The following is a 13,216-nucleotide window of genomic DNA, read 5'->3' as shown; positions in this document are numbered from 1 at the left end:
GAGTAATAAGGAACTATATCTTACTAGTAGCAGTTAAAAGGATGGGGCTACCATATAGGTAAAAAGAGCACCCTTATCTATTAGTAACAATTTTAGGAGATCCAATAGCCTATAGAGGAGGTATTATTAACCTTAAAATAGGACCAATTTAGATAACCATTAAAGGGAGATAAATTAAGATGTCTTTTAATATATTACTATTAGGGAATAATAAGGCAGTATTAGGAATGCCTTAGTTATAGGAATATAATCTAAAGATTGATTAGGTTATAGGTTAGGTTAATATTAGAGATATATAACGATATAAGATATAATAATAAACTAAGTTAGTATAGTACTAAGTTAAAGCGATATACGAAGAAACCAATTAAGGATTAAGCTATATACTAAAAAGATACCACAAGTATAGTAAGAAGCTATAGTCACCAGAAAGTAAAAAGCTATTAGATTATATAGTATGGGACTATAAGATAGAATTAGAACTAGGAATAAGTCTAAAGTTCTACCTAACCTATAAGTTAACAGAAAAAGAGTTATAAGCACTTAAGGAGTTTGTCTAAGAAAATCTTTAAAAGGGATATATTAGACCATTATAGTTATTAGCAGAATATCCAGTACTATTTATACCAAAGAAGAATGGAAAACTTAGGCTATATATTAACTATAGGTAGTTAAACAGCATTATTAGAAAGGATAGGTATCCTTTACCCTTAATTAGCAAAATCTAAAATAGGATTAGTAATGCGCAAATCTTTATAAAGATAGATCTAAGGTAGGCGTACTATTAGATTAGAATTAAGAAAGGTAACAAATAAAAGGCAGCCTTTAGGTTAAAGGAAGGACTATATAAACTATTAGTTATACAATTTAGGCTTATAAACGCACTAGCAACGTTCTAGAAGCGTATTAACAATATATTAAGAGAATATTTAGATGAATTTATTATAGTATACCTTAACGACATTATTATCTACTTAATAAGTAAGGAAGAATATAGAGAATACGTTAAATGGGTCTTAAAGAGACTATAAGAAGAACAAATGCTAGTAGTAATTAAGAAATGCGAGTTCTTTACCAGGAAGACCGATTTTATTAAATTTATTATTAAACTAGGCCAACTTAGTATAGATCTAAAGAAGATTAAGGCTATAGTGAATTGGTAAGAACCAGAGAACGTAATACAGTTAAGGTCGTTCCTAGGGTTCTGCAATTACTGCAGAAGGTTTATAGCTTAATAGTTAAGAAATATTAAGCCACTTATAAGATTAACGAAAAAGGAAGAACTATAGGTATAGGGAGAGGAATAAAGGGAACTATTTAAGGAAATTAAACAGTTATTTACCTAAGAACCAGTTCTTAAAATCTATTAACCATAGTTAGAGATAGTAGTTAAAACGGATGCATTAGACTATACACTAGGAGCGTACTTCCTATAGAAACATTAAGATGGATGGCACCTAGTAGTATATTATAGTTAAAAGATAACACTACCGAAACTAAACTATAATATCTACAATAAGAAGTTATTAGGTATAGTTGCAGTACTAAAGAAATAGAGATTATTCTTACAAGGCATAGAGAAACCATTTATAGTTAAGATAGATTATAAGAACCTAATAGGGTTTCTAATAACGAAGGAACTTAATTACAGATAGGTTAAATAGGCGGAGATGCTTACAGAATACCATTTCGAGATTTAGCATACTAAGGGTACAGAAAATGCACGAGCAGACGCTCTAAGTAGAAAGGCTAAACTATAAAATAATAAAAAGCTATTAGGGGCTTTGCTGCGGAAAGATACAGATAAATTAATTAGGTATAATTATCTAAAGATTACAGTAATATAAGAAGAAAAGATCTATAAATTACTAGAGAGTAATTAAATATAAAAGATCCTAGACGTATAAATAGAGGATTTAGACTTAGAGTAATACGAAAATTAAGAAGTAATGTATATACCAAGATCTATTATAAAGGAGTTTATTAGGTTATTTTATAGAGGACCAACTTAAGGACATAATAGAGCTATAGGCTTAGTGTTAAGACTTTAAAAAGAGTATATTATTAATAGAATCTAGGGACTAGCCAGGTAAGTTATAAAAGAATATTTAAATTACTAAAGGAATAAGCTAATGAGGTATAAGCTATACGGAGAGCTATAACCTATTAAAATACTAGAGAGACTATAGGAGGTTATATTATAGGACTTTATCGTTAAGTTACTAAAGTTAAGAGACCCTATTACCGGACAAGATTATAACGCGATCTTAGTAATAATAGACAAGCTTATAAAGTAGGGATACTTTATAGCATATTTAGAAGAAATATCAGCAGAAGATATTACTAGAATCTATATTAAAGAAGTATTTATAAAACATAGAGCACTAAGTAAGATTATATTAGATAGAGATCTAAGATTTATAGCAGTATTCTAGGAAGTATTCTTAGCAGAGTAAGGAGTTTAAGCAGTAACTTCTACCGCATATTATCTATAGATAGACGGTTAAACGAAAAGATTAAACTAGACACTAGAATAGTATCTAAGGCATTATATTAATTATACACAGAATAATTAGGTATTACTATTACCAGTTACACAGTTTGCATATAATGCAACACTATAAGAAGAAATAGGTACGTTACTATTTAAGGCAAATTACGGATATAAGCCAAGGACCTTATTATCGCTACGTTAAGCAAAGAAGATAAGTAGCACAGCTAAGCAAAGAATAAAGAGTTTAATAAATCTTTATACAGACCTTATGGAAATAGCTAAGGTAGTACAGCAAAGGATAAAAAAGTACTATAATGCTAAGAGATCTAAGGGACCAGATCTTAAGGAGGGAGATAAAGTATAGCTACTATACAAAAATTTTAAGAGTTAACAACCAAGTAAGAAGTTAGACTACGTTAGACTAGGACCTTTTAAAATTATATAAAAAATTTTACCAGTTATATTTAAGTTAAACCTACTAGCTAGAATAAAGATCTACCCTATATAGCACATCGCAATGCTAGAGCTAGTATATAGGAATGTTAAACCGCTAATCTATAAGGCAGATACATATAAAGGACGAGAAGAAGATAAATAGCAAGTTTTAAAGATTATTAGTCATAAGGATATAGACAATAAAATATAGTATAAAGTAAAGTGGATAGGCTATAATAAGACTACCTAGAAACCACTAGAGAACCTAAAGAACGCTATAGGAAAGGTATAGAAGTATTAAAAGAAAAAAGGTTAGGCAATATTAATAAAGAGAAATTGCTAAAGAACAAGTTACCTAAGGGGGACCTAGGAAGAGCGACTGCCAAACTACTTAGAGTTATTTCCTTCTCTATTAGAAGAGAATCTGTTTTTTTATTACTAAGTTTCTATAAACCTTATTAAATAAATTTTTACTCCTTTAAACAAACCTTTTTATAGATACGTTCTAAACGCTAAAGATAAGCGTAAGCTAGACGTTAAGCTTTAAGGACATGTATAGACTCTTCTAAGGCACGCTAAACTGTAAGTAGCGCCGAGGATAGCTTACTATTAAGCTTTGCAGCGGCAGATTAAACATAAAACCCTATAACAAATTACTTAGGGAACTTAGAGACTATTAAGAGTTATAAGACGCGTATACTTAGTATTAGAAATAGAGCGAATATCGCAAGACGATTAAACGTTTGCTTTAGTGCACTCTAAATAAAAAGAGGGCTGTTAAGATAAGGGACTCGCTAACGCAATATAAACTAACCCCTCTTTTGCATAATAAGAACATGGAGATAGTATTACTTTACTAAGTAACAGTATAGAAGAGACTGTACGCATATAACGAAGAGTTAAAGAAGGAGAAGGTGCTTTAGGCATTATAAGTAATAATATTAACTAAATTAATTAGATAGGTATTATACCTCTAGTAAACAACTTAGAGATATTAGGTATCTTTAAGGATAAAGATAGAGAGGAGGGAGATGGTATTACGGACGCTTTAAGTACGATATTATAACTACTTAGAGAGAAGTTAGAAGAAGCTAGTTAGTTAATATAAGCACGGTCTAGGATAGAACCCGTAGAACTATATAACGAGAAATAGTAAGCAGAGTTATGTAATGTAATTTATGTGATCTATATAATCTATAAGATCTGCGATAGAGCAAATAGAGTAAATAGAGTAGATAGAGTAACGACTTTCTTAGGAGTACGGTTGTGTATTTAAGGACCCTTAGTCCCTACCTAGATAGTTTCTTCCTTATAGTAATTCTTAGAATATAATTAGAGTTAATCTGTTAGGCAACCACTCTACTAGTTATTATTACGTTGTTAACTTACTTGCAATACCTATATACCTAGCCCATTAACAAGTCTACCGTAGTCTCTACTATAAGGCTCCGTTACAATATAATCCTATAATATTATATCCTATATTATATATACTACTATAAATAATACGTTAAACAATAACACTTTTATATAGCACTTCTATAACTATCTAAATAAGGATTAAAAGCTCTTCTGGCTTTAATATAGCTGCTATATAATTAACCTTATAGTAAAAAATAGCCTATATAGTAATATATATATAAAGGCTTCCTTATACTCTGTAAAAGAAGCAGCCTCTTAGAATATACGTAGTAATAAAGAAGTAGAGTAGTTTATAGCGGAGATATATGCTAAATAAGTAGAAGAGAAGGCTATTTAAAAGTAACACGAAGCCTAGCGCTAGAAAGGTCCTATTAGCATACTTTATAACTTAGTAATCTACGCTATAATAATACTATAATATAGGGAGGCCTTCTGTAATGCTTAAAAGGCCATAAATAACAATTAAGGCCTTTACCTATACTTACTTATTAAAGAGAACGCTATAAGATGGAATAGTACCTATAAGATAATTAAATATAGTAGGTAAACTGCCTAGTAAAATATACTAGGACCTTATTTTTACCCTTAAAGGTTAATATAAGGTTTAGCTACAGCTCTTAATTTTAGTACATAAGAAGGCTAGTTAGTAAGTAAGTTACTAGCTAGTAACTTAGATTAACTTAAATACGTGCTATATAATTAATAGCCGCTATTTTACCTTCTAAAGCTAAGCCTAATTAATTAATTAGGTTTTATAATAAGCCTTAATACTAAGCCTATTTTTTAGGGATAGATTAAGATCTCGCTAATAAAATCTTTTTTAAATAGGTCTCCGCTTGCGCCCTACTATTAATAAGTATACTAAAATATAGAAATTAACCTCTAATTATAGTATCTCTAGTAATTAACTCCTGCCTAATTACTAGGAGGCTCTATATAATATTAAGAAGATACTAGAGCCTCTAGCTAAAGTAACCTTTAAACTAGAGTATCGTGGTATTTATAGTAATACTAGCTCTCTCTAGCAGTGGCTTATAAAGCTTAATAGCCTCTTAACCTTTATAGAGAAGTAAAAAGTAAGGCTAGTAGCTAATAAGTATATAAATAAGTATATTATTACTATAGTAGAGCTTATATAGGAGAAACTTAACTACTACTATAGCCTTAGTAATATAACACCAGCTTACTAAGTAGCTGTTCTTCTCCATCCTAGTAGGAAGTTTTAGTAGTTTAAGACGTATTAGGCTTTAAGGCCTAAATAGCAAGAAGCTATTAAGGACGACTTTAAAGAGTTTGCTTATGCTTTACTTAAGAGCAGGCCTTCTATACTAAAGGTAATAGCTATACGCAGCTCGCTACGCAAGTAAAAGCCTTATACTAAGTATTAGCCTAAAAACAGTAATTCTAATTAGGGTAAGGAGGTAAGAGATCCTATTACTAAAGAGATTAATTGCTATTTTAATAGCCTAGTTATTAAGAGGCTGGTAAAAAGCAATAGAATAAAGATTAATATTAATATAATTAACTGGTAGTTTAACCGTCGTAATAAGTATCCTATACTTAGTTTAATAGCTCTTAATCTTACTATAGCGCCGCCAGAAAGTAGCGACTTAAAGCGCAAGTTTAGCGACGCTCTTAATATCTCTATAGATAAGCGCAATAGCCTTAAGCCTAACATAATTAAGGCGCTTATACTATTAAAATTAGGCCTACGCGAAGGTTTGTAGCTATAGGCTTATAGCTAGAGTAATATAAGCAATTAATTGTTAAACCAGATTAATTGGGTTTAGTTTAATTAATAGTTATTAAACTAAACAAACTTAGTTTAATATCAATCAAACGTCTAATAAGATGGTTTAAACCGTTTGGGTTTGGTTTAATGAAAGCACTACGGCTTGATCCAATACCCAAGAAACGTTTTTACCCAAACGCCTTATAGCAGACAGGTTCCTGGGGTTATGTCCTTCGACAGTATCGTAGATTACTTGGAAATCTACTACACATGCTCGTAACATCGGCAAGAGCACTTCCTGAGCTATAGCGCCCCCCGCAGACGGCGGCGAACTCGCAAGCTGTTCAGCATAACTTCTGGTGAAAGGGAAAATCTTTTTGAAGTCTTCAAGCTGCAATACAAAGTGCTTGATCTCTTCTCCCGCATCTGCAACCGAGCTGAAAAAGTCATACAACTGCAAGCACTTGCCAAATGCTAGATCAACTAGTCCTATGATAGAAATTGGATCAGCCATAGGAAAGATAGAAATGGGAAAGACGATTAATTGCAAAATTTTCAAGACGCCAAGTATGAGTACTGAGATTCAATAGATGAGCTGGCGAAGCCTCATGCGGCTAACCGTTCGTGAAACTTCGTGCGATTGCAATGTACCTGATTCCTTGAAAGTGTTCAGATCTTGTCGATAAAGACCTCGACGTTAACAAGATAATGAAGTTCACATATAGATGAAGTGCTCGATTATGTTGTCGAATGGTCGAGCTATTGGTGGTAGTTGACAGAAGCTCTTCTCAGGAAGCCGCATTCAGTTGGTGGCGCACTTTGCCAAGGAGGGTCTTGTGAATGAGAAATCAAACATATCAACCCCTCCTGGCAGTATCACTTTAAGACCTGGCCTAATTACTAAGGTCGGTGACAATGGTGTATCACGTGATGTATCTCCTCTTTCGTTGGGAGTTGACATGGGTAGTCGGTTAGTTTTGGTCCAAAATCTACGATACGTTTCAAAATCCAACTCGCGTTTTGCGACGATGTATCTCGCCCCTTAGTATTCTTAGTAGGGGGTTATAATCTAGACAGTAAAGCCTGATTTTTCTTCTTCCTCTTTCTAGGGTTTTCTGGTTTGTAGTTAATACCCCCGTGGAATAATTTTCCCTTTTTGGCATGAAGAGGTGAAGGGGAATCCACCTCTGGAGACGAAGCGTGGAGATAGTGACGAGAATTGTGAGAATTGTCTTTGGATGTTGTTGCATGGGACTTTAGAAGCGTGTGGGTGTGATAGTCTGGGAAGAGTGCGAGATGAGGCTAACATGGGTCTGAGGGGAGATGGGCTGATAGCTGGTGCGAGGGTTGCGTGTGGTGTTGGCTGAAGTATCCGCAAGCTGCGTCTTCTAGATTGCGAGTATGTGATAATGTGATTCTCGAAACACAGCGGTCTGGAAACACAATTGACCTAGCGCGGGATGTCCAGGCGTTGGGATATCATCCATAATCATTACCATTCTATACAAGCTAAATGCGGCTAAATGCAAGCTAAACCACAGCCCAGTCCATACTCCCTATATCCCTATAACCCTATCCCCACAACTAAACCACTTATCAACCAACCCCATCCCCCAAACCATCTCACACTACCCAAACACCAACGCCCTAACCTCAATACTCTCCCTCCCCACAGCCCCCTCAGGCGTCCTCGGATCCACAAACGCCGTATGCGGCACACGACCCCACCGCCCGACAGTCTCATCCGAATCAAAGCACTTCAGCAACAGCCTCTCCTCATTGCGCATCCCGCTCCAGTACCACCAGCGCTGTCCCGCATTGTGCCGCACGCCGGCCGTCTCGCCCACGCGATCCGGATAGCGGTGCTCGACACCGACCAAGTCGTCGTCCCGCACGCTAGCGCTGTCCGCAACAGCGAGCGGGTGCGCGACGACCGGCCCGTTCAGCGGGCGCCAGATATTGATGATGCGGTAGCGGCCGCGCAGCAGCTGCTCCGCCTCGTCGGGGAGGTGGTGCCGCACGCGCGCCTCGGCGGAGGCCGGGGTCTGATCGATGTGGACTCTGGTGACGGGCGCGCGCGAGGCGCCGGGAGTGGAGCGGCGGATGGTGTGGTCGAAGAGCAGGACTCTGGTCGCGCCGGGGACGTGCTCCAGGATCAGCTCCTCCACTTCCGGGTAGTAGATGTCGCGGATGCGGGCGTCGTCGGTGAAGGCGTGCTCGGCGGAGGGGATGTTGGACAGCGTGGCGAAGGCGTTGTTGTCAAGGTTGAAGTCCGCTTCGTGCCCGCGCAGGTCCTGGATCGTTACGGGTTCGAAGGCTTCGCCAAAGTTGCGTTGGGGTTGCCCGGCTGGGGGCGTCTCGACGTAGTTGAAGGGCTTGGAGCCATCGGTGGGAGGCGCGTAGAAGGAGAGGGTAGATGTTACGGGACCCCGCGGGATGGTGATGCCTTCGTTGGTTGCGCGCGGGGTGGAGTAAAAGGTAGGTTCGGACTGGTGGGCGGGGGTGGGTTGAAGGGGTGCGGCGGTCGTCATGGCGGCTTTGAGAAGTGTGCTATGGTGAGATTGTCTTGAGATAGTAGAAGATCTGCCCAGAGCTCGGAGCGCTGATCTGGCGAACGTGATGGTGGAAGTGGACGGATGTATCTCGAGTGCTGATGAGGTCGCGAAGGCCTACTGTGCTGCGAGGTCAATGGAGGAGTAAAGTGAATATGCAGATGAGATTGTATATGGCGGTCTTCTAGCCGTACTCGAGCGTCTTATATATGTACCTGAGGATTAGAAATGGGCGGGCTTCAGTCATCATAGGGTGTATGGCTTGACGTTCCCCTCATGGTCAAGAGTCGCGGTTATGATGCCATGGCACTATTCCCGACGGTTGTCACCCTGGACTGTTGCGAGATTGGCCAATCAGGGCTGACTGGCTGACAAAAGGCCCAATTGCGTGATGAAGACGAGCTGCCACTGGAACACGAGGAATCCGCTCGTCACAGGCGCAGGGCGTAGCTGTGAGTAATCCATCTATTCCTCCTTACAAATACCGCACGGTAGAAATTCTCTTCATTTATTCCCCGGATTTCTCTCGGCCTAAGATAATAAGGCCCGTGCACGAACACCAGAACCAAAAAACAACGCGTAACGTGTTTCACCACTCATCCAGACACCCCAGTCATCCAGACATCCCAACGTGTAGTAACTGTTATATACAAAGCCATACAATTTGTCAATGTTCTAGGGTTAAGGAAACAGCTAGATAGATTTTTAATTGAATTATGGCGTTGTGGTGGATCAATCGTACGAAGATACGTCTTGGTGATAGTAGGGACTGGGGTGTCGGATGAGTGATCAAACACGTTATCAAATTCAGCCAATCTAAGCGGCTACTTCTTATCGATAAGCCTAGGACCAATTTCAACATGCTGAGGGATATCTCGCATCTTCCGCCTATTCCACCAACGATTAAGTGAGAACTTTATCTACTGGAAACAGATCCATAAAACTAATACAATGATTACATTAATGCCGACTAAAAGTCCCAGATTATAAATAATTCTATTCAACAAAGTCTGAGCTCGTGAGCTTGAGCCAGACACCTTGTCATCTAACTACTGAATATGCGCAGGCATTGCGGCCTTCCATTTTCGCCAAACATTGGCATGGTATATGTAAATCCACAAAGCCACCCCATCCCATCTTTATATCACTAAGCCAGACACCAATTCCAATGCTGCTCCCATGACCCCACTATCGCTATTTTCGCCGTTTCATTTTCCATGAGCTATCCATAATCATCCGATTCTCACGAATCGCCAAACTCCAGACCCCTTAGCTTCTCCAGCTTCTCCACTTGCCGCCTCAACATTACCACAGCCCCTAAACTAATCCTTCTCAACCCATCTCGCTCTGCTACCTCGTCTTTACGCTCACTCTTCTCGATAATTGCCTTGGCCTCATCAAGGGCCTTTCCGAGTAACTTCGGTGCATCAGCCGACTGGTCTAGATACAACCACCTTAATTCGTCCACAAACGGATGTGTTGGCGTTGTCAGAGCATGCACAATGAAAGCGCGTGCGCGGAAGTACGCTCGCTCGGTGTAGAGGGCGGAAGGGAGAGAGGTTTCGGGTGAGCCAAGGCGGATATCATAGCCTGCTTCATCTGTAAAGGGAGAAAGTAGTTAGCCGTCTACCCAGTAAAGAGGGCCAGCGAGGTGATTAGAGTAAAATTTAGGCGGGGAAAGAAATAGGGAAGATAGAAAAGCGTAAGGAGAGGTGCTAAGGGAAAACACACTATAGTAAGGCTCCTTGACTAATACCAACCCCAGCAAACTGACCAGCACCTGTAGCACCGTACTTCGCGCCGGGCTCCAATTCTCGTTCCTCTCATCCGCATGCCAAGTCCCGAGTAGACTGAGACATATCTTCCCATCTTCGTACAGATTTGGATTCACAGGCCCGTTCCCGCTTGTCCAGGAGTGGAAGTACGCTTCTGGTGGTGAAGAAGGGAATGACGCGCCGAGATGAAAGTCTATGAGGAATGGCGCAAATTCATATGGAGTGTCGGATGGACCAATTATCAGGACGCGGAGAAGGTCAAGCCTTGATTCCCACGTTCGGACGAATATGCCTGGAGGTAAGGAGGTCCGGAGGATTTTGTGTTCCTTAGCAATGCGGCGCGTGTGTATGGGGTTATTAGGTAGAGCGTGGTTTAAGTGGTGGTGGTCTGAAGGGGGTGGTGTGTCAAGTACAAGGAATGGAGCTGGGACGTTAGGGTTATCAGCGAAAGCAAAGGTGTCTGGAGGGGTGTTCGGAGCGAGTGACTCTGAGGGAAGAGTAGTTGTCGGGGTTTGTTCGGGTTGCGGTACGCTTTCTGAATCCATAGCACGTGCGAGCTCTGTTTGAAATCCGTTGATGGGTGCTGGTGACTCGTCTTCCGGCTGCGAATCAGGGGTGGTCTTGGACGTGTCAATATCGATTTCAATTTCCGCTGCAAGGTCGGGCATCGATATATCGCCATCGTCATCCTCTTCATCTTCTGTAGACCAAGCGTCCTCACCATCTCGGTCAATGCGTTCTCCCCCATGACCTTCGTATTCAATCCAGTATTCATTAAATGATTCAGTATCGAATCCTGAATCATCCTCATCTTCATATTCATATTCATCCATGTCTTCGTAATCTTCATCATCTGCGCTTCCATTAAGTTCGTCGAGGCGGGAATCCATGTCACTGTTGTACACCAGTGTCACGTGCTCCGGTGCTACTCGGACGTCCCTGACTGGCCTTGATACTCCAAGTCTAATCGTGAGCTTTCCATCAAGCCCGAGGCCAATAACCTCTCCGAACCAATCAGGGCCATAGGGACTACCGTTAGTCGCGACTCCCCCGCTAGAAGATCCCGCATACTCTATGTGCACATCTGGATGAAGGATGACAAAGTCTCCACGTTGCCTAGTCAGACCTGCAGTCGATCTAATATCATACAAACTCACTTCCTCTTCCAGAGTGCTTATTGTGCCCGTCTGCGAGGGAGGCAAAAGATCCTCTCCATGAAATCGAACTTCCGCGTTTGTGAACCATCGAACCGAAGCAATACGATCAGTTGCTCGAACCGATTGAACAACGCCAACTTTTGCGGGCCGAAATGCCCAGTCTGATTCCGGCTGCTCCTCTCCTTTCTCCTTGGTGCAAACAATCTCACCAGGCCAAACCCCGTCATCGTCGTCAACGTTAGGGTCAGGTATGAGTGACGTGCTAGTATTTTCCGAAATACTGAGATCTTGCCAAAGAACTGTAACTGTAGTTTGTGTTTGCATAATAAGGTAGACATTCATATCGTAACCTTGTGTTTCCGTCCTTGGGATGCGCTCAACTTTCCCTTGAGGAAGACCATTTGGAAGAGTTCTTGTCCCATCGTACTTTACGCAAGCTGCGGTGAGGTCCTTAAATCTAACCCTGTCGCCAACTGTAACATCTGCAATGTGGTAACTCCTCTCTTCATTCTTCGACGCTACCAGCGCTGATTTCGCTGGGCCCCTGGTCGTATCATAGACGTAAAGGTTTCCACTTTCAAGGACATCCAGATTAAGTTCCATAGGTGGCTCTGCGAGAGGAGATCCCGCAACGGCGCCTATCCTACGACCAAGCCAGCGAACATTGATATTGGTAGTGCGTGTATCCACAACAGTCCCATGAGGTCGGATGTTTGGATTAAAGGCCCCATATTTCCACCTGCCTCTCCTTAAGTTGCCCTTTTTCGTTTTTACCGTATCTCCAATACTCAAGCGGTCGACAAGCGGATCATCAGGGTCAAGCTCGTCCCAGTTCTCCACCACAACCACACTACCATTACTCAACCGTACACTAATCTCATCGTAGACATCTTCTATTCGACCAACCCAGTTATCGTAGACTACCAAAGCCCCTTCGTTGTATTCATGGACATTTCGCAGCTCATCCGCTGGAACTCCCCGAACATTGACATCTCGAGTGATCTGCTCAGGATTTCCGTCGAAGGCTCCAGCGGGAAATAAGGTACATATGGCCTTGGTACCAATTACGGTTCCACTCATAGGACTACGAGCATCCTTTTTGACGGCATCTCCGACAAAAAGCGCTCGATCAAGCAACTCCAATTCCGATTCTGGCACAAGCTCGGTCTTGAATTCTGTTTGCCATGACACCAGAACAGTTCCCCGGGGCGGTATTCCGCTCTTCGTAAATTTTAGAAATTGTGCGCGTGGTATATCGTCATGCTTTTGTATATCGTCTCCGTAATCTCGCTGAGGTAAGGGTTCATGGCTGTCCACATCGCCGAATGTCCGGTCTATGACTCCAATCATATATCTGTCACTTTTTAGTCCACAGGTATCTTCGACGCAGAATGTGGCCGCCTGGTCGGCCATGGCTATCCGAGCGTCCTTCGCGCCGTCGTTCTGGTATTGTGTAAGCCGCAAACTGAAGATACTAGTAGCCTTCTTGCCGTCGTCGGCCCGATCGAGTAGGATTTGAAGGCGTGGGGCAAGCGAGACGCAGAAAATCGAGAGAAGGAGAGCCGTGGTAAGAAATACAGGTCCAAAGGAGAATATTTGCAGACCCCCAGAGAGTTCTGGTAGGTTGGTGAAAGGAGGAGAGGCCGTCA

The 13,216-nt window shown here is 40.9% G+C and overlaps 2 protein-coding genes across 2 annotated transcripts; both read right to left on the bottom strand.

Moving 5' to 3' along the window:
- Positions 1–7,577: 7,577 nt before the first annotated feature.
- K441DRAFT_666106 (uncharacterized protein) lies at positions 7,578–9,042 on the bottom strand. The gene has a single exon (XM_067649608.1). The coding sequence runs from the start codon at positions 8,612–8,614 to the stop codon at positions 7,712–7,714; it is 903 nt and encodes a 300-aa protein (XP_067499936.1). The 5' UTR covers positions 8,615–9,042; the 3' UTR covers positions 7,578–7,711.
- An 836-nt stretch (positions 9,043–9,878) lies between these two features.
- On the bottom strand, positions 9,879–13,209 carry K441DRAFT_617802 (uncharacterized protein; the record flags this gene model as incomplete). The annotated part of the gene is made up of 2 exons (XM_067645816.1): positions 10,367–13,209; positions 9,879–10,234 (listed from the first exon to the last, which is right to left on the bottom strand). The coding sequence occupies exons 1-2, from the start codon at positions 12,978–12,980 to the stop codon at positions 9,879–9,881; spliced, it is 2,970 nt and encodes a 989-aa protein (XP_067499935.1). The 5' UTR covers positions 12,981–13,209.
- Between the last annotated feature and the right edge of the window lie 7 nt (positions 13,210–13,216).

The sequence above is a fragment of the Cenococcum geophilum genome (assembly GCF_001692895.1).
Source record: "Cenococcum geophilum 1.58 unplaced genomic scaffold K441scaffold_47, whole genome shotgun sequence".
Lineage (NCBI taxonomy): Eukaryota > Fungi > Ascomycota > Dothideomycetes > Gloniales > Gloniaceae > Cenococcum > Cenococcum geophilum.
Note: the sequence above shows the minus strand (reverse complement) of the source record. Positions and strands in the feature narration are given on the sequence as shown.